Below are 23,427 nucleotides of genomic sequence, written 5' to 3' on the forward strand. Positions count from 1 at the left end.
TTTATTATCTTAATACCCGCCATTTATAATAACTTTCCCCCAAAGAGCCCTCTGGAGTGCAATAGGGTGTCAAGCGAAGACAAATGAATGTGAAAGCACTTTGTGCTCTACAGATGAAAGAACACACATTCTGGACCTGCTCTTTTCCAGGAACAACTTTCCTTGCTTCTTCCTTGTTTTCTTGCTCCAACATGGCAAACCTTACCCAAAGTGCAGCTCTTAGACCCTTCTCTCTTTTTTTTTTTCCCACACACACATGCACATGCATTTCAACTCTCACCTATATCCTGATTATGCCCCCAATCTGTGTTTCACTACTGGATCCTTTATTAAAGCCCTGCTCCATATTTATAACTATCTTTTGTAAATTTCTTCTTTAATATTTAAACAAATCTACATTCCCAACATAAAGCTCATTATTTATTTATCATTAGAAAAACTATTCTATCACTTTATTTGATATTCAGAATGCATTTTGAAAGTACAGATTTTTTTTAATGGCCTGATCTGAGCTAGAAATAGATTAAAATAAAAAAGGTATAAGAAAATCAAGGGCAAAGGGTCATGAAGAAAAATCAAATTCAGTGAGTATAGAATAGGCTGGAATATTTTGGACTCTCTAAGATTGTGAAGATGAGATCTAGTAAAAAAGAAAAATAGAGTTATATTAAACAGAAATTTAGGACAAACTTTAGTAAGGTCCACTTTAGCCCAGGTGTTATGTGTTTTTAGATATGTTCCAAAGTGTGAGTCACATTTTTAGAGTGGACATTAGAGAACAATTAATGGTGTTTTTATGAGTAATTTTAAATATAAGCATTAATATTAAAAGGATCATATGGTTTCCTTCCGGAATTTTTCCTTTCTTAACTATACACATCTGGAAACTCATACAGATTGCGCTGATGCAGCCAAATCCATTAAGGAGTGCACTCCCTCCAGTGCTGTACTGTGCTGAGTTGCTCAGTCATGTCCAACTCTTTGTGACCCTATGGACTTAGCCTGCGAGGCTCCTCTGTCCATGGGATTTTCCAGCAAGAATGGTGGAGTGGGTTGTCATTTCCTTCTCCAGGGAATCTTCCCAACCCAGAGACTGAACCCAGGTCTCCCTCATTGCAGGCAGATTCTTTGTCCCCTGAGCCACCGGGGATAGTTAACCAAATGGCGGACCAGGTGATTGGGAGGAATTAGTGCCCTCACCCACTCCTGTCCCCAGCACACACCACTTCGCTGTTTCAACTCCATGTTCTCTATCACGGAGTGATGATCCCATCCTCTAGTAATGCAGGGGGATTCACAGGTCTTGTTTTGAATATCTTCTTCTTATCCATTTCATATATCCACTTACTCAACAATTCCTTTTGACTCTTTCTTTATATCTCTCACATTTATCCTTCTTCTCCACTCCAATGAAAGGTTGTAAACTTTCAAGGCTGAATTGCTGAGATATTAATAATACCTATGTGGGCCCTCCATTTTATACAACTGCTATACCAAATGCCACTTTCAAGAACTTGCTCCTTCCCAAATAAAATGCTTCTTGTTTACTAATGCATTAAGTTTAGGTTTCTCCCTTCTTTTCTTTTAAAACCTTTGACTTGCTGTTTCCTACTACTCCCAGCACGGTTCCTCTCTGCTTGGGGACATTTTCTTCCCTGCCCAAGTGCTTTGCTCCCAGATGTTGGCTCCTAATTTTTCATTTATCCTTTTGTTAGCCCTCCTGAATTTTACCCTACACTCATTTCTAACTGTATACATCCAAAATATCCCTAAGAACCCCTCCCCAAGTCTTATCTTCCCTTTTCGGACAAACTCAGGTGCCATCTCTTTCAGAAAACCTTCTTTCTAGTCTGGATTAGATGGTATCTTTTGTGTGGACACAGTAAAATGGAAGTGCTTGTATAGTTTATAATTACTGTCATTGCTTAACTATTTGTATTTCTTTCCCAGCTGTTCACTCTTTGAGAGCAGAATCTTTCCCCGGGCTTCTTTATGACCTCACTGCATAACATCCTGACTGATGCATAGAAGGTTAAAGTGATCTCCTTATGTTTGAATGTCTTTGTATTTAGGACACTTTTCTCAAAATTGCAGGCTTAATTATATACAATTTTTGAATCATTCACCAGTCCATTTGATGATCTTTTCCCAACAAGGTTGAAATTTCTTATTACAAAGCATCTTACTATAGAGACCATACTGAATGGTTCCCTCAGATCTTTCAGAATGCCCAATTACATAGTAGGTGATCAATAAATTTGTATTTAATTAAATAATGAAAAGTCATTGCTAATAATATTGCAAACCAAAAATAATGTAACCCAGGTTGTTAGGGGTGCAAAGAAGTGAATTATCATGTAGTATTACTCCTTAAAAGTGATCATTTTTTTCCCCAAGAAACATAATTTTACTCAACTGCTATATACAGTAAACTGTATCATATCCACTGATGAATAAAAATCCTATTTAAGAGATAACAGGTCACAATGCAAGATTCCCTTTACTTCCTTATACATTTTCTTCTCTCATTGTCAATGTTGGCTCATACTCCCTCTTTTTCAGTTAGGGCTGTCACAATCCAAGTCTTCACACCTGCTTATCATTTTGTCTATCATACTTCCTACCAAAACCACCTGGCCCTTATATCCAAGCTAGATATTTCCTCCATCACAGCTCTAACTATAATCTGTTTTTCCTGAAACAGCCAATATTACTGGTATCAGCTCATTCTCAGTGCTTCCAAACATCACAAAATGCTCCTTTAGCCACTTAACCAACCTGACTCTATCCTAAGATCAATACTCTGTCACGCTTTCTTGCAGTAGAAAAGGAGAACACCACTGAAGACAAAGACTCTCACTTTGATTTTGTTACTGAAGAAAAATGTTATGTGAAAATTCTATCTGATTAATTGTTGGATATGGGTATTGAGAATATTTACCAAGTGTATTGGAAATTGTGTATATTTGGAATTCTCTATATTGTTTATATTTGTATATGTATATTATATAAAATTTTGCTGTATTATCATTTTTCTGTTCTCAACCAACATCTGTTACTTGCATTTTAATAGGCACAATCAGTTCAGTTCAGTCACTCAACTGTGTCTGACTCTTTGCAACACATGGACTGCAGCACACCAGGCTTCCCTGTCCATCACCAACTCCTGGAGCTTGCTCAAATGCATGTCCATCAAGTCAGTGATGCCATCCAACCATCTCATCCTCTGTCATCCCCTTCTCCTCCTGCCCTCAACTTTCCCAGCATCAGAGTCCTTTCCAAAGAGTTAGTTCTTCCCATCAGGTGGCCAAAGTATTGGAGTTTCAGCATCAGTCCTTCCAATGAATAGTTAGAACTGATTTCTTTTAGGATGAACTGGTTGGATCTCCTTGCAGTCCAAGGGGCTCTCAAGAGTCTTCTCCAACACCACAGTTCAAAAGCATCAATTCTTCACTGCTCAGCTTCCTTTACAGTCCAACTCTCACATCCATACATGACTACTGGAAAAACCATAGCTTTGACTAGACGGACTTTTGTTGGTAAAGTAATATCTCTGCTTTTTAATATGCTATCTAGGTTGGTCATAACTTTTCTTCCAAGGAGCAAGCATCTTTCAATTTCATGCTGCAGTCACCATTTGCGGTGATTTTGGAGTCCCAAAAAGTAAAGTCTGTCACTGTTTCCATTGTTTCCCCATCTATTTGCCATGAAGCGATGGGACCAGATGCATAGTAGGCACAATAGCCTAAGCTTTTTTTTTTCCTGTATGGAGAGACATTATGATTTAATGGGTAAAGATCATTTGAATTATGTTTTTAATTTTAAATTTAGATCTCTTAAGGCACTTTCACAGTTTTGGCCCACAGGTCATTATCTCTTGCCAATAAGAAATAAGAGTTATGAAAGTACTCTCCCATTCAAAAAATCTTCTCTACATATTTTACCTATTAGAGATTAATTGGGTTTGGGAAGCTCCTCTTGTACAATATTCCTTCAGAGTTTGGAATTTACCAGTCACTTACTCACAGGTATAAATTATCTTAATTAGCGTTTGTCTTTTCTGCCAAGAGAGAATGGGAATATCCATTAAGAATGGAGATAAGTTTGGAAAGTATGCTGTCAGGTGAATAGCCAGAGAACCATGGTAGACTGTTTATTGAGGACATATAAAGAAGAAGAAAAGAATGCCCCAGGAAGTTATTGGGTAAGGAACTCCACTCCAATTCTTCTGCTGACAATCTATAATATTCTGGCATCCCTAAAAATTCATCTCAAGCCTTGCCTATGGTTCTAGAGCGCCAGACTGGACTGAGCAGAAATCTATTGAAATAGCTAACTGAGGATTGGTCTTTGCCTTATTATCTGTTTATCCAACTGATGGGCATTTCTTTTGTTTTTGTTTCTTACTTGCTTATAAGTTTAACATAGCTGTGGATTGCTCGGATACAATGTGCATCTGGCCTTAGAGAAATAGGCATTTCTAATCTCATCTATTTGTGTACATGTTTCAGCTACGATGTAAAGGATTAACATCCTGACATTATTAGTCAGGCAGCATGGTACAATAGATAGAGCACTTTTTGAGAGCTATGCTGTCTGAATACTAATCTCAGTGATCCTAAATAACCATGTAAACTCTAATAAGTTTCTGTGTTTCAGCTGCAAAATGGTGGGACTGTGCAAGAAGATCTTCTGGGTCTTTTGCAGCTATAACATTATGCAATTATTTTAATTACATATACTTCTTGATTTTCCTTTAATATCTCTAATTTCATATGAGAGCTTAATGGCTTGAAGTCTCAAAGTGCTTTCTGATAAGTGGTGTAATAATACTTGTTCTATATATCTCACAGGGTTGCAGTGAAAATAAAGTGTAAAATTATGTGTGTCACTATGCATTGTGGACTGCAAAGTCCCAGATTTGTGCATTTCAAATTATTATTGGACATTTTTCTTTCTAGTATTTCTCTGGTTTAAAAAGAACCATGATACCTCAATGTGCCACCAGCAGAGGGAGACAAGTTCAGATTATATTTCTTCTTGAAACAGAATCAGTTAGCGACTATGTGTACATGTTTTCAAAAATCAAAATGATATTCATATTATTAGAAAATGTTACTTACTCAGTGCTACATTTGCATATTTAAGTTACAAGAAAAAGAAAGAAAACACAAGGAAAAATATGTGGGGAGGATTGTGATTTGGGGGCTTAGTTTATTATAGAACTCACAGAGAGCTCTCCTTGTGAAGAATGTCATTCATGTGACAACTTCCTAAGCATGTCCATCTGGAGGTATAGGCTATTTGAATACCAGTTTAGGAACCAATCCAGAAGTCTAAAAGTAGAATTTCTAAATTTTCTCCCAAACTAGCTTCTTAACTCAACTTTCCCATGTTATCAGCATGGATTTCCAACAACAACAACAAAAAGTAGAAGAATATTTTGCCTGTCCTTTTTCAACCTCCATAACCAAACAGTTGGCAAATCCCATCAGCCCCCTGTGAACTTCCTCTGAAAATCGTCACCCTTTTCCCTCTCTCTACTCTGTTGCCCTGTGGCCTGCTTTTATCATCTCTTGCCTGTCTTATTTCAGAAACTTTATAACTGGTCTTCCTGACTTTGATTTGTCCCAATCCATCTTTGACTCCATTGCCAGTTAGTCATCTTTTTAAAGCACAGGTCTGATTATGTCACTCGCTTACTCAAACCTTTTAATGGCTCTTCTTTGCATACAGAATAAAGCCACACTCATTATCATGTCTGTCAAGACCCTTACTGACCTCAGCTTACAAAAAAAAACAGTCATTTTTCGTTCTACCTTTTTTCTATCTCTACATACTTTCCTACAACTTACCTTCCCCACTAATGTAAAGTCTCTAAGGGAAAGAGTTCATCCCTCATCATTATTAGAGAGCAATAGTCTATATAATCAATAATCCCTTTCTCATCATGACACTAACAACTTTATTAGTCTCCTGTCTAGTTTCTCTACTTCATCTTCCTCTGACCTCTAATTTCCCATTGCCAAAATAACCTCCCGAAGATATCAGTATCTCATCTCACTCCTCTACAGTCTAAAGTAGGCTTCTAAGTAGTAGATGATAAGGTGAGGTGTGAATCTTCACTCAGGCATTCGGAACTCTTCCTGATGCAATGTCTCTCTCCAACCTTCTCTCTCTCCTCGTCCTTGTTAGTCAGATAAATCTTCCTCCACTTCCATTCTTTGTTTTATGTTTTTTCTCATGGCCATGCATAGATGTGGCCTTCCTCCACCCTCCTCTTACATATGTGCCAAAGATTACTTAAAATACCAATTTTTCTCCAGGAAGCCTCCTTCTTGATCACCTTTTCTGAACCACCATTGTGTTGAGATTCTGCTGTCTTATAACGTAGTTCTCAATTACTCACTGATCCGTATTATTCTCTGTTCAATGTGTACTCACTTTCCTTTTCCATCTTGGGTGTGAGCTCCTGGGTTTGTGAAGATATGAACTCTGAATTTTACTATTTTGCATCATTTCTCAACACCAGAGAGAACTGGGCATAGGTAGTGGCTAATTTTGGTCCTTCTTTATAGTGGAGAACAGATTTGAAAGGCCTGCTTTATAATTGTACAGTGATCATGTTTGGCCCTGCTCTCGGAGGGGCTTTCAGTGGCAATGTTGTTGTTTAGTCGCTAAGTCATGTACGACTCTTTGCGACCCCATAGACTGTAGCTCACCAGGCTCCTCTGTCTATAGGATTTTTTCCAGGCAAGCACACTAGAGTGGGTTGCCATTTCCTTCTCCAGAAAATCTTCCTGACCCAGGGATCAAACCTGCATTGGCAAGTGGATTCTTGACCAGTGAGCCACCAGGGAAGCCCTTCAGTGGCATACCCTTCATCAGATTGCATTAGGGCAGGGAGTCAATTTTGTACATTATTTCCCCAGAGCTTAGCACAGTGCCTGTCATATGGTAGACCTCAAAAATATTGATTATTTTAATGAATTGTTTTGTACATGATAACATGACTGATGAGACACATCTTGTTGTGAATCCTCTTCTTCTCATAGAAGCAGTGCTCCTACCTTCACTACTAAAAGCAAAGAGGACTGAGAATGTGATTTAAAGATAGTAAAGAAAGATACCTTTAAGTAGGCAAACTTCTGGGACCCTTTGAATAATGGAATGCCCTAACACTAGACTTGCCCTGCAGCTCAGTATTGTCAGTAAACTCTTGAGAAAACATATTATGTTATTTACATGATTTACAGCCTCGAGATATTTAACTAGGCATTCCATTTAGATTTAGCAGGATAGCTATTGCCTGCTAAATAAATAGAGATATTAGGTATGGAAGAGAATATTTAGCAAAGTTTAGCAATTTAATAGCATCTGCTTATTTTGTTAGGCCCTTCTTAATCTGTAACAAAATATTTTCTTACACTGATAATTAATATCTAATAACCGTATAAAGGGTAAGTAAAGTTTATATCTGAAGAAAAGCACCAACTGGGACACAGTTTTTGTTCATTTTATTTTATTTTTTTTTTCTCTATTTGGTATACATGACAATCTGCTTGGCATTCTGTCAGTTCTTATTGGATGAATCGCAGCTTTCTGCAAGGGAACACCAGAATTGGTCTAGTACAGCATCAGAGAAGGCTGGTATGTGGAAACTGTTGATCACTTGTGATAGAACATGGCCTACTGGGGGGAGTCTTCTCATCATGAGCAATCCTGGTTAACTCAACCTTCTCTCCATTCTTATTTCTATCTTCACCCAAGCCAACTGACACTGGATGACTAAGAGTTCCTTCTGTTTGTCTCCTTGCTTCCATTATTGTCCTTCATCCATATGATATTCAGAGAAATCTTTCTAAAATGTACATCTGATCATGATGATCCCTTGCTTAAAATCTTTTTACTAATCAATCAAGTCACTGGAACAAAAACCTAAATTTCTAACCTTGGAATCTCTTCAGGATGATCCCTCCTCAATTTCTAACCTCATCTGCTTTTCCAGCTACCTTCCATAACATACACACAAAGTGTAGGCCAGTTTATTATTCTTGTTTTGGTTCCTGGTGTATGAGGTACCCATTCGGCCTCAGGGCCTTTGCACATGCCATTTCTTTTATCGAGAAAGGTCTTTTTGCTGATTGTGCATGGCTGCCTCCTTACATTTAAGGATGTATGTTCCCCTCATCACAACTTCATGCCATTTTTTCCTCTCTATCGCAAATATTTTTGTCCATGGCATTTACTCTCCAAAATAACATTAATATGTATTTACTTGTTTAGTGTCTGTCTCTGCATCAGGGATGTAAGTTCTGTGAAAGTTCTATGAAAACAGAGTCTTGGTCTCTCTTGTTTCACTACCATGTCAATAAAAGTGTACTGAGTGAATGAATGGATCATAAACTTACTGGACATGTCAGTATATGGGATTGCACAGCTTTCTCCACTCTTTCTCATTTCTCCTTGACCTATTCTCTGGTTGTAGGAATCCAAGTCATTGCCACAACCACAAATAGAGGATACGATTGCCTGGTTACCTGCTCATACTAACATCTTGCTGTACTGAAGGTGCTGCTACCACTATCTTTCCAGATGTTGCAGTGCCCTTCCCATGTGAGGGGTAGATCAAAAAGAGTAGATGCAGCTTTACTTGGCAACTGCCACCTCCTTGTGCATGGTGGCAGAGTGGGCAGTCTCAAAAAGAGGAAGGTCCAAGGGCTAGTGAGTATGTGTCTATGAAGTAATCGCTTATCTGTGAAAGTTAGTTTGTTGGTGGGGAAGGACCCAAACAGCTGCTCAAGTATCTCAAAGACCTTGTGCAAACTTGGACAAATCTAAGCACTATTACCTACCAAAAGAGAATGAGTACAAAAAGAAGCAGAAGACAAATGAACCACAAAGGCATGAGCTAAAAGCAAACCATGAAAGAACGATTTTTAATTGTGCAGAATATGGCTTGAATGCTCTAACTACTGAGGGTTCTATAGTAAAGATTTGAAAAATATTTAACTGACTCGAAGCTGATTGATTTTGTTAAGCACAGAGACACATGCAAATGAAGCTATTGTTTTCAAAAGAGCCACGTTCTGAAGGAAATTCACACAAGGTAGTACCATGCTTATGAGCATAAACCAAGATACTTGAATATGGCTAAATTATGATGAAATCATTGAGGATGTCAGAGCAGGAATCCTAAGGAGAAGTATTAACAATTCTGCATTTCCAGTTCATATGGAAATGCTAATTCCACTTATGTAAGTAAAGTACAGGCATGCCGTTATTATGATTAAGACTTTACAACTGTAGAAATGTAAAGTGGTGTATTAATAATATTATAGACATGTTTAGCATAAAATGCAACCAATGTAGCTAAGTTAGTTGTACATTCCAGGCTGCATCTGGATTTCTTGTGAGCCTGTTACCTTACAAAACTGAACAGAAGAATAAACCTTTCATGCTTCTTAGGGTTCTCAGACATTAGCCAGTTTTTGTTTTTGCTGCAGCATTTGTCCCTAGAGAGTGCCAGAATCTTCTAAAGCCTTTTTTTTTTTTTTTAAGAAAGGCACTATGTTATTTTAAAGTAGTAGTTAAGATCATCTTACTTGGGTGATGATGGCTGTTTCACATGGCTAACACCATACTTGCCTCACAAATAATCTGAAAGAATGTTTATTTTTGCCAGCCCTCTTGGAAGAATGTATATAGTAGTTTGAAGAAAAGTAGCTTGCATAAATTTCAGTAACTCATCTATATGTTTCCTACTAGGCGTTTCTAAGGAAAGCAAGCAGAGGAATTAATATTGGAGTAGATGTGGGGGAGTGACCATTAGGATGGGATCACTATATACAGACCATCAGATTTGTTAGAATCTATTAGATCTCAGTGAGAGGTCACAGAGGACAGAAAACCAGAAGGCGTTCATGAGGGACTTCAAAGGGGAAGGACTCTGAGAGAACATAAGGTTGAAACAGAAGTTTATAGGATACCCACAAATAGATTTGCTAAGTCACTTCAGTCGTGTCCGACTCTGTGCGACCCCATAGACAGTAGCCCACCAGGCTCCCCCGTCCCTGGGATTCTCCAGGCAAGAACACTGGAGTGGGTTGCCATTTCCTTCTCCAATGCATAAAAGTGAAAAGTGAAAGTGAAGCCGCTCAGTCATGTCCAACCTTTAGCGACCCCATGTACTGCAGCCTACCAGGCTCCTCCATCCATGGGAGTTTCCAGGCAAGAGTACTGGAGTGGGTTGCCATTTCCTTCTCCAACAAATAGATTTATTATTGTGTAAATGATGAGATTAACCACCTGAGTGGGCTTGGACACTCAATCATTCCTTTCTCTTATATTCATTAATTATAGAATGTTCGTGCTAAGGCCAAGGGTTGGGTTAGAAAACTGTATTTGAAGTTCTACCTGGACATAAATGATAAACATTAAAAGAAACTTACACAATAAACTTCAAGATTTTGAAATTGTTCAGAAATTCAATCTGAATTATCAAATATCTAAATTATCAAATTACCTAAATTAGAGAATTTTTAAAATGTTGCGACTTCCCTGGAGGCCTCGTGGTCAAGACTTCACCTTCCAATGCAAGCTGTGTGGGTTCGATCCTTGGTCAGGGCTCCAAGATCCCACATGCCTCATGGCCAAAAGACTAAAATACAAAACAGAAGCAATATTGTAACAAATTCAATGAAGACTTTAAAAATAGTCCATATTAAAAAAAATATTGTTCTCTTTTTGTATTTTACTTCCACTGCACACGGTAAGTCAATTTAATTCAATAAAAGTTGCCAAGAAATGAAATTTATCTCTTGAAAGTATTAAAAAAAAACTTTAATAATTGCACTATATGATTTTTGTTCATATAAATATGTACTTAGGATTTTATTCTCTTGGGTTGCTTAGGCATATGTCTATTGCAATTCTGATTATACTCCTGATCAACGTATACATCCTTTTCTCAAAGTGATTAGAGAGATGAACTCCAGATCTGATTGATCTGCTACAGAGTCCACATTCCAACTACTTTGGTGTGAATTATTTTGCACCCCAATATGTTAACCTGTATTCGTTGTCCTAGGTCTCGACAAGTCTTATAAATAACTTGAGATTACTGGTATAGACAAGCCAACACTCAGGTCTAGGCATCTTCTGCAAGTGATATGCTACCACCCTACCATACTTTCGCATACCCTGGAAAAAACTCCTTCTTTCTTTATTCAAAATGTAGTCCACTGATGCAAGAGAATTTTCGTACCCTTGATATATATGATCCTTCCCCTCAGTATCTATTGATAGTTCTCCTTGCAGGGTCACATCGTTCACCTATCATCATTAATGGAAAGAGATGTTCTAGTAGCTCCAGTCCTCTGTGTCTTTCTTCTTTCTAACATGGGACAAACACCACCCACTCAAAGAAATGTTATATCTAAACACTTGTGTCAGCCAACACTTCTTCTCTGAAAACTCAGAAGCATCCTGCCAGGGATTGTGCAGTTTGTTGGCAGCAGTGGATGGGGGTTGGTACTCTTTTCCTTGCACTCTTGGCATAGAATTATGTAATCCTTTCATCTGCATTTGGCACTTGAAGCTCATTTCCCATTGATATTGGGAACCACAGGATTATGGGTTTTGTTGTTCAACCTGCACTTGGCTTAACCATTTTTTTTTGCCTTGGCAAAATGGGTTTCAAGTTTTAAATAGCTCAGTTCCAAATTAGTAGTAAAACATCACTGGTTTATTATCTGGTGCTCTTTATTATCCTTAATATAGGAAAACTTGATTTACATAAATTTAATGTATAGTAGAAACAAAATTAATTGAACTCCATGAATCTTGAATTTGTGACCGTTTGGATTCCAGTCCTTCCCAAGTTCTTTTCTTACAAAAGCAAAAGGTCTTCCTTCCTTTCTTCACATAATCCATAAGAATGGATCTACTTTTCAGTTGATAAAATATAGCAGATAAATTCTTTGCATGGTCTAGGAGGACAAGGCAGGTGTCAGCACAGTAAGCACCTCCATAGTCTTGTATTTTAGTGGAGTTTGATAAGGATTCCTAAACATATGTCTTTTGTTTCAAATATCCTTGGCTAATCATTTGTGTAAATAAGAGGAGTAAGCGTAATATATGAGTGTGTATGTGTATATTTGTGCATTTGTGCATTTACTTGTATGTACATGGAATATTTAGGGGAAGTTATATAAGGACCTGGAAATTTTTGTTGCCTCCAAATAGGAGAAATTAATTGTCTAAAGACAGTGATAGGAAAGATTAACTGCATCTCACTCTACAACATTCTGTACCACTTGATTTTGGCACCAAGTGAATGCCTTAACTATTTGAATAAATAAAATTAAAAGGAAGTTTCGGTCCGTACATTTCCATCTTTTATGCTCAGCATTGGTACTGAGGGAGATGCTAATAGTTTGGGGCTATCACGAGTGACTAACACTGTAGGCTCCTTCTGGCCCTTATCACTGGGATTGCCTCATGGAGTAGAAGGAATGACAAATGATGGTAAGCTATCTTCCATTCACTGGAGTGCTGGATGCGCCCCTAGTGTCACCCTGTAAGTGACACGCTTTCTGAAACACAAATCTCCTTCCTTGCCTATGGACATTTTGAGAAGCAAGCACCAGGAAAAACTTGGGAAGCCACAGCCACGTGACACTGAAACAATAATCCTTAGTACCATTCCTCACGTGTGGGACTGAGTAAGGGTTTCCTGGAGAGTGAGGGATCAGGGATCAGCTGCTGAGGCTGGCACTTGGAAAAGACAAACCAAGCATTCACACTCCAGAAAACTCAATACCAGCATTGTGTCCAATCCATCTTTCATAAGGGGGCTCCAAGAGGGGGAGGGGATAAAGGAAGGAGAGAAATAAACCTTATTAATCCTGTGAAAGTGCAGGAGAGAGGAAAGAATGAACAGATGTGAGCATGAAAAGCCAGTTGCCAGGAATATTTAGTTTTGAAATCCAGTTTGGCTGTTAATCTTGAGACTCCACTGTCAAGTTTCTTCTATTTTGCATTCCTCATCCCATCTTTCAGCAGCGGTCCCCCTCCACCCCTCAGTCTTTCCTGCCCTTCTCTGTATCCCCCCCTCCATCTGTCAAGGTTTGCCTTCTCCTGGCGCTCTCTCCTTCCCCTGTCCCTTTTCCTTCCTTCCCCACTCTTCGCCTCTCCTTCCCTGGACTCTTTCTCCTAGTCTTGTATAGCTCGAGTCCCTCTCCTTCTCCGCTTTCTCTTGCACAGTACCTCCAAGCTCCATCCCCTCTTCTTAAGGAAATCAGCCAGGCCTCAGATGGAGCTGTTGTCCTGACAACCTAAAGGCGCATCAGGCTTTCATTGAGGCTGGCTGCTGCTGAAGCGGGCAGTTGTGCAAAGCGAGGGGCCACGCTGAGGGGAGGTGGGGGGGCTGTTGAAATCCGCGGGGGGCGGGGGAGGTGCCTAGCGAGGCAGGGAGGGAGGGACTGGAAGGAGAAACAGGAAGGGGAGGAGGGGGAGGAGGGTGACTCCCGGCTACTGCCGCTGTTGTGTGGGTTTCTTTACACTCGCTGGCAGGCTGGGTGCCGGCTCCCTCGCCTGCCCGCCCTGGAAAGTGGGTTACGGAGGGAAGAAGCTCTGCTCTGTCGCTGGCCAAGGAGCATCCAACCAGGGAGACCAGAGACCACCTTCCTTTTTGCCGCCTTCTCTCCATCTTTTCTGGAGGGTTTTATATTTGTACTCTCACCTTTAAAATTGTGTTCCTTTGACTTTTTCCCACCTCAGCTCGGGTTTTATGAGGGCTTTGTGAAGTCTTAGAGGGAGAAGAGACTGAGCGAGGGAAAGAGAGGCAAAGTGGAAAGGACCACAGATTGGCAGAGCGCGTTCCGCCTCTGCTGTGGATGAAAGCCCTCCGTTGGTAAAGCCCGCTCGGCGAGCAGCGCGCACACACACACCCTCCCGAGTAGCCCCGACCCCGCACCTCGGCGTGGCCACCATGGTCGCCAGAGTTCAGCCTGATCGGAAACAGTTGCCTCTGGTCCTACTGAGATTGCTCTGCCTTCTTCCCACAGGACTGCCCGTCCGCAGCGTGGATTTTAACCGAGGCACCGACAACATCACCGTGAGGCAGGGGGACACGGCCATCCTCAGGTAGGGCTTTCGGGCAACTTTTCTGCGGCGCTTAAGTGTGTGTATGGGTGTGTGTTCTCCTTGAACTCCAGCTCCTGATGCTGCAGGCTTGTGGAGGGTGTGTGTGTGTGTGTGTGTGTGCGCGCGCTTTCGTGCGCCTTTTATGGTCGAGTCGAAATATCTGCCAACAAATCTCAAGGGGATTCTGGTCCCGGTCCAGGACCAGCAGGGTTGATTAAATGTTGTTTGGTTCTTCGGATCTTGTTTCTCTTACTGAGAAAGCGTAACTTCATCTATGGTATTAGTGACATTAGGGCGGTATTCTTGCTTTTGTGACTGGAGATGCTTTGCACAAGAGTTTTGTTAGGGTTCCTTAATTGAGAAAGAAGAGTTGTTGGTTCTGGCTTTTAGAGAGTGTACACGGTATTGCATTCTCCGTGGTGTCTGTGTGTATGTGCGTGTGGGTATGTACATAAAGGCTCTCACTCTGCCTCAGCAGTAGTTTGGTTAGACTTTTCCTAAGGATCTTCTAATTGACATGGAGGGCAGTAAATCAATCTTTAGAACTTTGGTTAGTTACTGAGCCTTTTCTGGTATATGAATAGACATCAACACAAGAATGAAGAGGAGAAAAAAAAAGGAACTTGCCAAATTGCTGTTATTTGAGAATAGGAGTCCTAAGCACAGAGGTTAGGAAATAATTCACCTGGCATAAAATGGATATTTCAAATTGATTATTTACCCAACATCTCATCTTATGCAGTTCTGCCAAACTCCGAAATATAATTTGGGATTGAAATTTGTAAAGGAAGAGTCCCCAAGTCCTTGGAGTTTGACCCCTATAAGGGACAGTGAGCTGGAGAAACTCGGATGGAACCTAGCCATAATTCTGTTTCTGAAAAGCTCCTAGACTGTTTCCCTGCATTTCTTTTCTCTCTTTCCCCTCTCTATCCACTGCATATATCCCTTGTCCCTTTTTATAGCTTCCCTTGAATTTCTATCAGATGCTAAAAACATTAAAAAAAAAAAAAAAAGAGAGAGAGAGAGAATGAAAGAGAATGAAAGAGAATGAAAGAAAATGTTCTCCTTGGAGATCCTTTAAAATCTCATTTCATCTAGATGAAATGACCTAGTGTCAGTCTGTCTGGCTGGCTAATATTGCTTGTTGTGGCAATAACAAGCAGTATCCTATAGAAAAGAAGCCTCTGATCTGTGTGCAAGGAGCTGATAGTGCATAAACCCTGGGGCATCAGGGAGCAGTTCTGTAGCAGAGCTGCCTACAGCAGCAAAGTTTTCCTTCCTTTCCTCAGAAATAAATTTGGTTGGCTGTCACGGTGTCCTGCTTTGGGATCGCTCGCCTTGTTAGAGAGGAATGTGTATGTTGTGCATGTTGTGTTGTGTGTGTGTGTGTTGCTGTGAAGTATAAAAACTAAGAAAATCCTAATGTGTGAAATCCCTTTCTTCATTTCCTGGGCACTAGGTGATTATGAATCCCAAAGATCCTACTATCCAAAGCATATTTTCCCTTCCAGCTCTCCAGCCCTGTAAAACCTGCAAGTGTGATTTATCCACATGGAGTAATAAGATTTATAGAGTAATTTATCTGGTTGCAAAGGGATATGGACATAATGCAGAACATGTTTTTGCAAACACATAAGCATGCCACCTTAACTGCTAGCATTCATATGCCCCAACATCATTAACCCTTTACAAATGAAGCATTCTCTGGAAATTTATGCTATTCTTAGAAAGATTTGTTTTCACTGATTATAAAAATGAGTATGGGAAAAGTGAGTACTCTGGGTGTATAAGTTTTTATTTATGTGTCCATGAACTTTGTAACGTCTTTGTAATTCAGCATCGCCTATGTCTTAAGCTACAGTTATCAAAGAGTTAGATAAGCATGTCAATGCTAATTTAGAAGGAAAAAAGGAATTCTTATATTTTTGTGCACTGTATGCATACAAATCTATGTCTGTGAGAGGCAGTCTCACTACATAAATATCTATATATGATATGTACATGCTTCTGTGTCTCAAAAGAAATAGAGTTTTCTATAAGCACTACACTTTAGTAGACATTGCAGTGTGGAAATGGTAGATCGTGAGAACAGAGAATAAATATAGAAGCAGTTATTCCCTGGGAGAGAGAAGGTAGACAAACAGTGCCTGTAAAGAAGTCACCTGGGAGAGTCCATTGCTTTCCCACACCTCACCTAACATGCCCTCTTTTTTATTTCCTTTGCCTTGGACAAGGCTTTATTTTTGGGTTCATGGAGCTCTATCAGAAGTAACTATGGAGAGAGTTCCCTTTGTTTTCTTAGCTGACCTTCTTCTCAGTCTCTTTAACTGAGTCCAGTAAGCTTTGTGGGTCAGTTTCTTGCTGAAGAATGGCACTCTTGCTTTCTGTTTACAAGTCTAGCCTGGGAAAGGCTTGCTTCTACTTTATTTGTGACATTTTACTGGGAGCATGAGCTTCCAGGGGAGGAGAGGAAGGAGAACTTGATTCATTGGAAGCCACAGTAGATGTTTGGCACGGAGAAAGTGAAATGGCAAAGGGAAAAAATGTCCTCACTCAGTGAGTCTGTGGCCCTGAATGATCTGAAATGGCAACAGGAGACAAGGGAGGTTTGTAATTCTGGTGGTCCAGTGACAGCAGCTTGGCTGACTGTCCCCCAAACATCTACCTTCACTGCCTTACTTCTATGAGCAAGTGTTTTTTTTGGGGTAATTGATGCCTATTTTTGTATAATTATGGTCTTTGATATAAATGTGTGTCTTGATAAGAGAGCATATACGAGTCTTGGTGTCTTGTTCTCTAATTTCTATCTTCTGTAAATAATGAAAGAAAGACTATAGAATGAAGGTGACAAAACTAGTTGGAAAGATAAAGAATTTCATGTATACCCGCCTAACCCTGTTGTTTCCCAGAAGGAATTCTAGATCTTTCTGAGCGCCTCTGTAAGAGCCTGTAAGAATGAAAGGAAACCACAGCACTAACTTCCATCTCAAAGGCAAAGGATCAGAGTGTGTGTCACAGACCAGTGGCAGAAGCAGCTGCACCTGGGTTGCCTTCCTAAATCCTACTGGACCAGAATCTGCACTGACATTGGTTTGTGCAGTAAAGTATGAGGCACATTTACCCACCTGACCTTGTTGTTAAGTCGCTCAGTTGCATCCGACTCTTTGCGACTCTTTGTGACCCCATGGACTGCAGCAGGCCAGGCTTCCCTGTCCTTTACCATCCCCCAGAGTTTGCTCAGACTCAGGTCCATTGGGGGGAAGTCTCAGTTGCTTTTCTGAAGCCACCTCACTACCAGTACCCACAAGTGGAAGAGTTCATCAATTACTGGATAAGTTTCTAGCCCTCGTCCTTCCAACCCTCCTTGTACTCAGGCTCCCATAGGGATTCTCTTCCTGATGAATCTTGGCAGGTTGAAACCATGCAGATGTTTTGATAAATTAAAGGAAGAGTGGAAATAATGTTCCAATCTGACCTTTAAAATTTCATTTTTAACAGTCCCACAAACAGTATTTTCAATATTAGCAGCATATGTCTGGAAAGATAATTATAAAATAGTTAATTCCAATATATCTACTCATAAGGTAGCTTTGTAGAAATGACATATATGCATATCTGGACATATTCCCTAAGTACATGTATGGTGAGATGCAGAAGGTACACGTTAGTGTTGTGACTTTAAATGTTTAAAATTGGGGGTTTTGAAATTGCATTTATTTCATTATTCTTACCCTATTTGATGCTTTCAGGATATTATAATACCTTCTATGGTGATAAGATTTTTCCCATTTAAATGTAAATGTACCTAGTAAGTGTTAGGTATAAGAAACTAAGTATCTATGTTTAAAATAGTTAAATGTTTAGTCTTTCAAAATTCTTGGTCTTTATTTCCTTGTTTGTTTCTACACTAAAAGAAAAAGAAGAAACATTAAAAAGATGTGATTATTTGACAGCAAAATGTAAAAATTTTGTGCAAATTTCAAGGGAAAAATGGCTTCTCTTCTATAAAGCATCTGGTACGCCTACATTCACAAAGAAACTGTCAACAATCAAACAAACTCCTGACACAATATGTGATTTTTCTACCACTTATAATTATTCGTTATTTGAAAACAAACTTTATGTTTCTACAGGGAGAGTTTGAGAAAGTTTTCTTTTTCTGTAGCTAACTCATTAAAGGTAATCAAAATTTATAGGTTATTACTGATACTTTAAGGACTGATCATTTTGCCCATTAAGTCCTCTATCAAATATATTTAGTAAATAATGGAGTGAATATTTGTTGTCTAAGAATGTAGCATATCATATACATTATTAAAGATGCTTATGCATTTATATCACTTACTGTTCATTTATGTTTTGAGGAACACAGCAGCAAATCTCATGTGACAAATACAAACTGTGGCAATTTATGTTTCTGTAAGTATGGGACACATACATACAACACATGTTAAGCTAATTGTCCTGTGCACTTTGAATGAATTATTTTTAAAACTGTGGTGTGAACAACCAAAGATGACTGACTCATCTACTAAATCAGTTGGTGAGGGTTAAACATTTGTGTTTCTTGAAGCTGGTGGGCATTATGTGGACATAATAGCAAACTCAGGCAAAAAAAGAATTAGTGCATTAACGTGGTCTCTGAGAGCTCCAAGTACCAATGTCTGTTACTCACCTGATAGGAGGTTTCCTGAATGTGTTCTGGCACCCCTTGCTGTCATCACCGGAGCCCAACAGAGCCTACCCTTTCAGGTACCCTTATGGCCGTTGGTCTTGCTCTTCTGTGAATATCCTGCTTCTTACTTTGTATGACTCAGGAATGCTGGGCTATAATTTTGGATCTATCCTTGTATGCTACATGACTTGGAGAACATCTCTTAAATATTTCGAGTTGCTGGTTTCATTTATAAAATGATGAAATTACCTGTTTTAGTTACTCTATAGGGTTGTTTTATTTTTTTTTATTTTTTATTTTTTTTTAAATAAATTTATTTATTTTAGTTGGGGTATAGGGTTGTTTTAAAGACCCCACAAGAGATAAAGTAGTTTAGTGCGGTAAATCGTAAACTGCTACATAAAGGAAAAAGTGTCAGTTGTTCTCCAACCACATGTAGCCAATTGTTTAGACTCTAGGGAGCTCTTTTTTAGACCAATGTTTCTCAAACTTGAAGGTGTATCCAAATTACCTGGAAAGTGAAAAAGTGAAAGTTGCTCAGTTGTGTCTGACTCTTTGTGACCCCATGGACTATACGTTCCATGGAATTCTCCAGGCCAGAATACTGGAGTGGGCTATTGTTCCCTTCTCCTGGGGATCTTCCCAACCTAGGGATTGAATCCAGGTCTCCTGCATTGCAGACAGATTCTTTACCAGCGGCGCCTCCAGGAAAGCCCAAATTACCTGGAGTGCTCATTAAAAACACAGACTACCTGGCCCCCATCTTCAGAGTTTCTGATTTCAGTAGGTCTCTGGTGGGGGCTGAAGTCTGCATTCCTAGCAAGTACTCAGATGGTGCTGATGCTGCAGGGCTGAGCCACACTTTGAGAACCACCCACTCTGGCTGCTACATGTGTCTTCTGTAGATGAGCATCTTCAGTATCTGATAGTCACTTGCTAAATTCCAAAATCTCAGAGCCTGTCCCAGGCCTGCTAAATCAGAATCTGCATTTAACAAGATCCCAAGTGATTCATAAGCACATTAGAGTTAGAGAAATGGTGCTGCAGAGAGTTCATAACTGTGGCTGAACATTACATTCTACTGGAAGTCTTTTTAAAAAGAATGAAGCCACATATTCCCTACTCTCTGATATCCTGATTGAATTAGTTTGAGATGGGGTTTGGGTGTAGGTATTTAAAAAATGATTCTAATATGTACAGAGTTGAGAACTAGTGCTTTACTGGTGGAAAAATCTTTGACAAACCATGTTCAGGGCAGCACTTTCTAGATATGTAGGAAAAAGTTAAGTCATGTGTGCAGTTTGGGAATGATTTCAACAGCATAGATGTACAAATTCAATTGAGTGAGAGGAAATGGATCATCATAGATCCATTTCTTCACCACACAATCTCATCCCTACAGTGTCATGGAAAATAGAGTGGTTTTATTTTAATATGGATCCAATTTATAGAATATCTCCTGAAATAGCATTAAAGCTTAATTTTTCACGTCCTGTTGTCTTGTGTCCTCTTTCATTTACGTTAGCCAGGACACAAAAGATACAAAACAGTTTTAGATTTTTTAATTTTTTTTAATGGTAGAAAAGAGACTTTATTCAGTCAAGGAAAATGTCTTTGGTCTTATTCAAATAGGCTTACTTCTTTGTACTTCTGTTGTCATGTGTGCCACAAATATGATTTACAAAATAATAGCTAGATGTTTGTAGAATTCATCTCAACTTTGCATAATGATCAGTTGACCTGAAGCTAATAGGCAAGTGTTTATGTCGAAGATAAAGAATTTTTATCAAGGGTATAAGGTTAGGATGTTCAGAAAGTAGAGTTGTCCCATGATATCTGTGAGGATTCATTCCAAGAACCCCTTCTATACCTAAATCTGCAGGTGCTCAAGTCCCTTATGTAAAACAGCATTGTAGTTGAATGTAACATATGCACATGTCTCAGTATGCTTTAAGTCGTCTCTGGATTACTTATAATACCTAATATAATGTAAATGCTATGTAAATAGTTGTAAATAAGATGTAAATGCTATGTAAATAGTTGCCAGTGCCCTGGCAAATTCAAGCTTTGTCTTTTTGGAACTTTCTGGAATTTTTCTTCCAAATATTTTCAGTCTTCAGTTGGTTGAATCCGTGGATGCAGAATCTGTGGATACAGAGGGCCAACTATAGTCAGAAGACCAAGATCTAAACATCTTGAAATAGTCAGATCTAGTAAATGTGTGTAACTGACACTTGACATACTACGCAAGCTATTCTTATGATCAAAGGAGATACTATGTATCCAAGTGTTTTGTAAACTGTAAAATGGTATAAAATGTAATCTCTTAATAAAATTTTTACCATTATATTCACAGTAGGAAATAACTTTTATAAAATTAGAAAACTGTGAACTAAGGTTTTTATTTGTATTCCTATAAAAATAGAAAGTTGGCCATTTGCTCTAAGATGTTTGTATCAATTCTTTTCAAGCCCTTTAAAGTCATGTGTATCTTAGAGTATAGATGAGCTTGCTATCAGGAGCGCAGGATGAGTGAACACATTTTTGTAGTCACCTGTAATCAAAACATAATCTCAAGTTAATGAGTGATTAACCTTTCAGAAGAAAACACGTTGCTTCAGAGTTTGTTAATTGCTATGGGTAAATTTGTAGAAATTTAGACTAGGAAAGGCCTTGGAGATTAGGCAGTCTACCATCTCCTTTTAAAGTGATATAACTGAGAAGAGAAGAATGTAGTTGGTTGTCCAAAGATTTGAGTGACTGAGAACTAGAATAGATGTCTCCTATTTCTCATTTTAGAGTTCTTTATTCCACAGTACCCCTGAAATTATTTTCCTGTTATACCATGATATGCCATTGTTGCCCCTCTAAAAATTGTTAAAACATCTCTTCCTTTTTCCCTTCCTCCCCTGATTCTGCCCTCTCTTTCCTCCTCTCCCTGTCCTTCCCTTCCCCTCCCCTTGCCTCCTTTCTTCTCTGTTGTTGTCCCGCCCTTCTTCTCTCTTCTCACCACCCTTTCTCTCTCTTGTCCTTACTCTCCTCTCTTCCCTTTCTCAGCCTTGCATATCAAAACTGAACTTACCTGTAGAGGATCATCCAGGTAGTGCTGATCAAGGAGGGACTTTTCAGGAAATGCATCTTTCCCATGTTTGCTGTCTATCTGAGCCAGATGGATTTTCTTTTTGTGCAGCCTCCATTGTATCATATTCTCAAAGCTATTCTTATATTTGGTGGAAACTCTGCAGAGATCTCCTGTCCTCAACAACTTTTGTTTCCTTTTATTTTTAATCCTTTCTTTCCTGCTTCTGATACCCCTACCTGTTACTCAGAATTCTTACTTGAATTCTTACCTGATTTCTTTGTTATCTGAAAGTTCTTTGGCCCAGTACTTCTTAGGTTCCCAAGCTCTACTACCTTCTAATGGCCACTTATGACCTTCTGCTTGGTTTAAGTCTCCTACGATTTGTCCCTCTTGGAGATTCGACTAGGATGGCTGCAGTAAGGTTGTGGCCTCAGTTGGCAGGCTCTCCTTTGCACAGTCTCAAAGGGTACTCAGTCTTTGAAGACACTGTTACTTGTATCAGATTCTTTCAGTGAAGGTAATCTTTTATTTTATTTTTTTTCTAATTTGTACAAAAGTTACTTTGGGCTAATAGTTGGGACTGGTGGTGGTAAACTGGGAAAAACTAGAAGTAAATCTAGACCTGTCTCTCTGGGGATGGTGGAGGCGCTGCAGGCACTTATGCCCTGCTGCAGTTGCCTGGGGAGTTTCTGGTGTGGCGTGAGGACAAGGTCTCATGAAGCTTTCTTACCTGGTGAATGGCAGAGCCAAGGGAGGTACAATATGGAACACCAAGAAAAGGGCAGAGCACACAGTAAGCGGAAAATAGCAGGTCAGCAGCTTTCAGTGAGCTCCCCCAGGTGGCAGGCAGTGTTACAGGGAGGTCTCTGAGCTCCTAGTAGAGACTTAGTCTCTAGACTGAGGCTCAGAAAAGCAACAAGAGTCCTCAGTAATAAGGAATATTCTCCAGACATATTGCCAAGATAAGTAACTTGCTCAAGGAGTAAAAGAGAAGGATGTGATTTCTAGAACTGAAACTCTGTGTCAAAGCTGTTGTAACAAGGGGTGACATGGAGATTCATCTCAGAATGCTGAACCCCATCTTTTTATACTTTTGCTATATAAGTTCAGGATCATAAACCCATTCCAGCTTTGTGGGGTAAAGATGAAGACAAAGTTCTGCAATGAAGTAGGAATGCCACTACTTGCTTCTCCTTGCCATAGGTAACCTTACTGGATTACATCTTTGGTCTACTTAGACTTTCCAGACTCCAGATAGTTGGCAGAACCATGGATCTGAGCTCACCTGACTAGCCCAAGCCTATTGTCTTTCAGTATTAATCTAGAAATGCCCCCAGATCCTTCAAAGGCTTCTCATCATTTACAACATAACGTCAGAGCTCCTTGGCCTGGATAATGCTCCATGACCTGCTACTTCACACTTGCAGTTGGTGCCCTTGTGCACGCTAGTGGGTGTGCACACACAGTGCTGGTTCTTTCCTTTCTTCATGATGCTCTCCCTGCCTGAGATCTCTTCTTTCCC

The 23,427-nt window shown here is 39.5% G+C and overlaps 1 protein-coding gene across 8 annotated transcripts in view; it reads left to right on the forward strand.

Annotated features, from left to right (window-relative positions):
* The window catches only part of LSAMP (limbic system associated membrane protein), a 1,066,465-nt gene that overhangs the window by 369,851 nt on the left and 673,187 nt on the right, over positions 1-23,427 (forward strand). For 5 of the 8 annotated variants that reach the window (XM_081539161.1, XM_081539125.1, XM_081539136.1 and 2 more), the window contains exon 3: positions 14,070-14,148. In XM_081539161.1, coding sequence (XP_081395287.1) covers positions 14,070-14,148 — 79 coding nt within the window. Of the gene's footprint in view, positions 1-13,541; positions 14,149-23,427 lie in introns of those variants that run through there. The other 3 variants (XM_081539146.1, XM_081539169.1, XM_081539157.1) reach the window with 1 other exon arrangement.

This window comes from Giraffa tippelskirchi, chromosome 2 (genome assembly GCF_054371585.1).
Source record: "Giraffa tippelskirchi isolate mGirTip1 chromosome 2, T2T-mGirTip1v1.2.pri, whole genome shotgun sequence".
Taxonomy (NCBI): domain Eukaryota; kingdom Metazoa; phylum Chordata; class Mammalia; order Artiodactyla; family Giraffidae; genus Giraffa; species Giraffa tippelskirchi.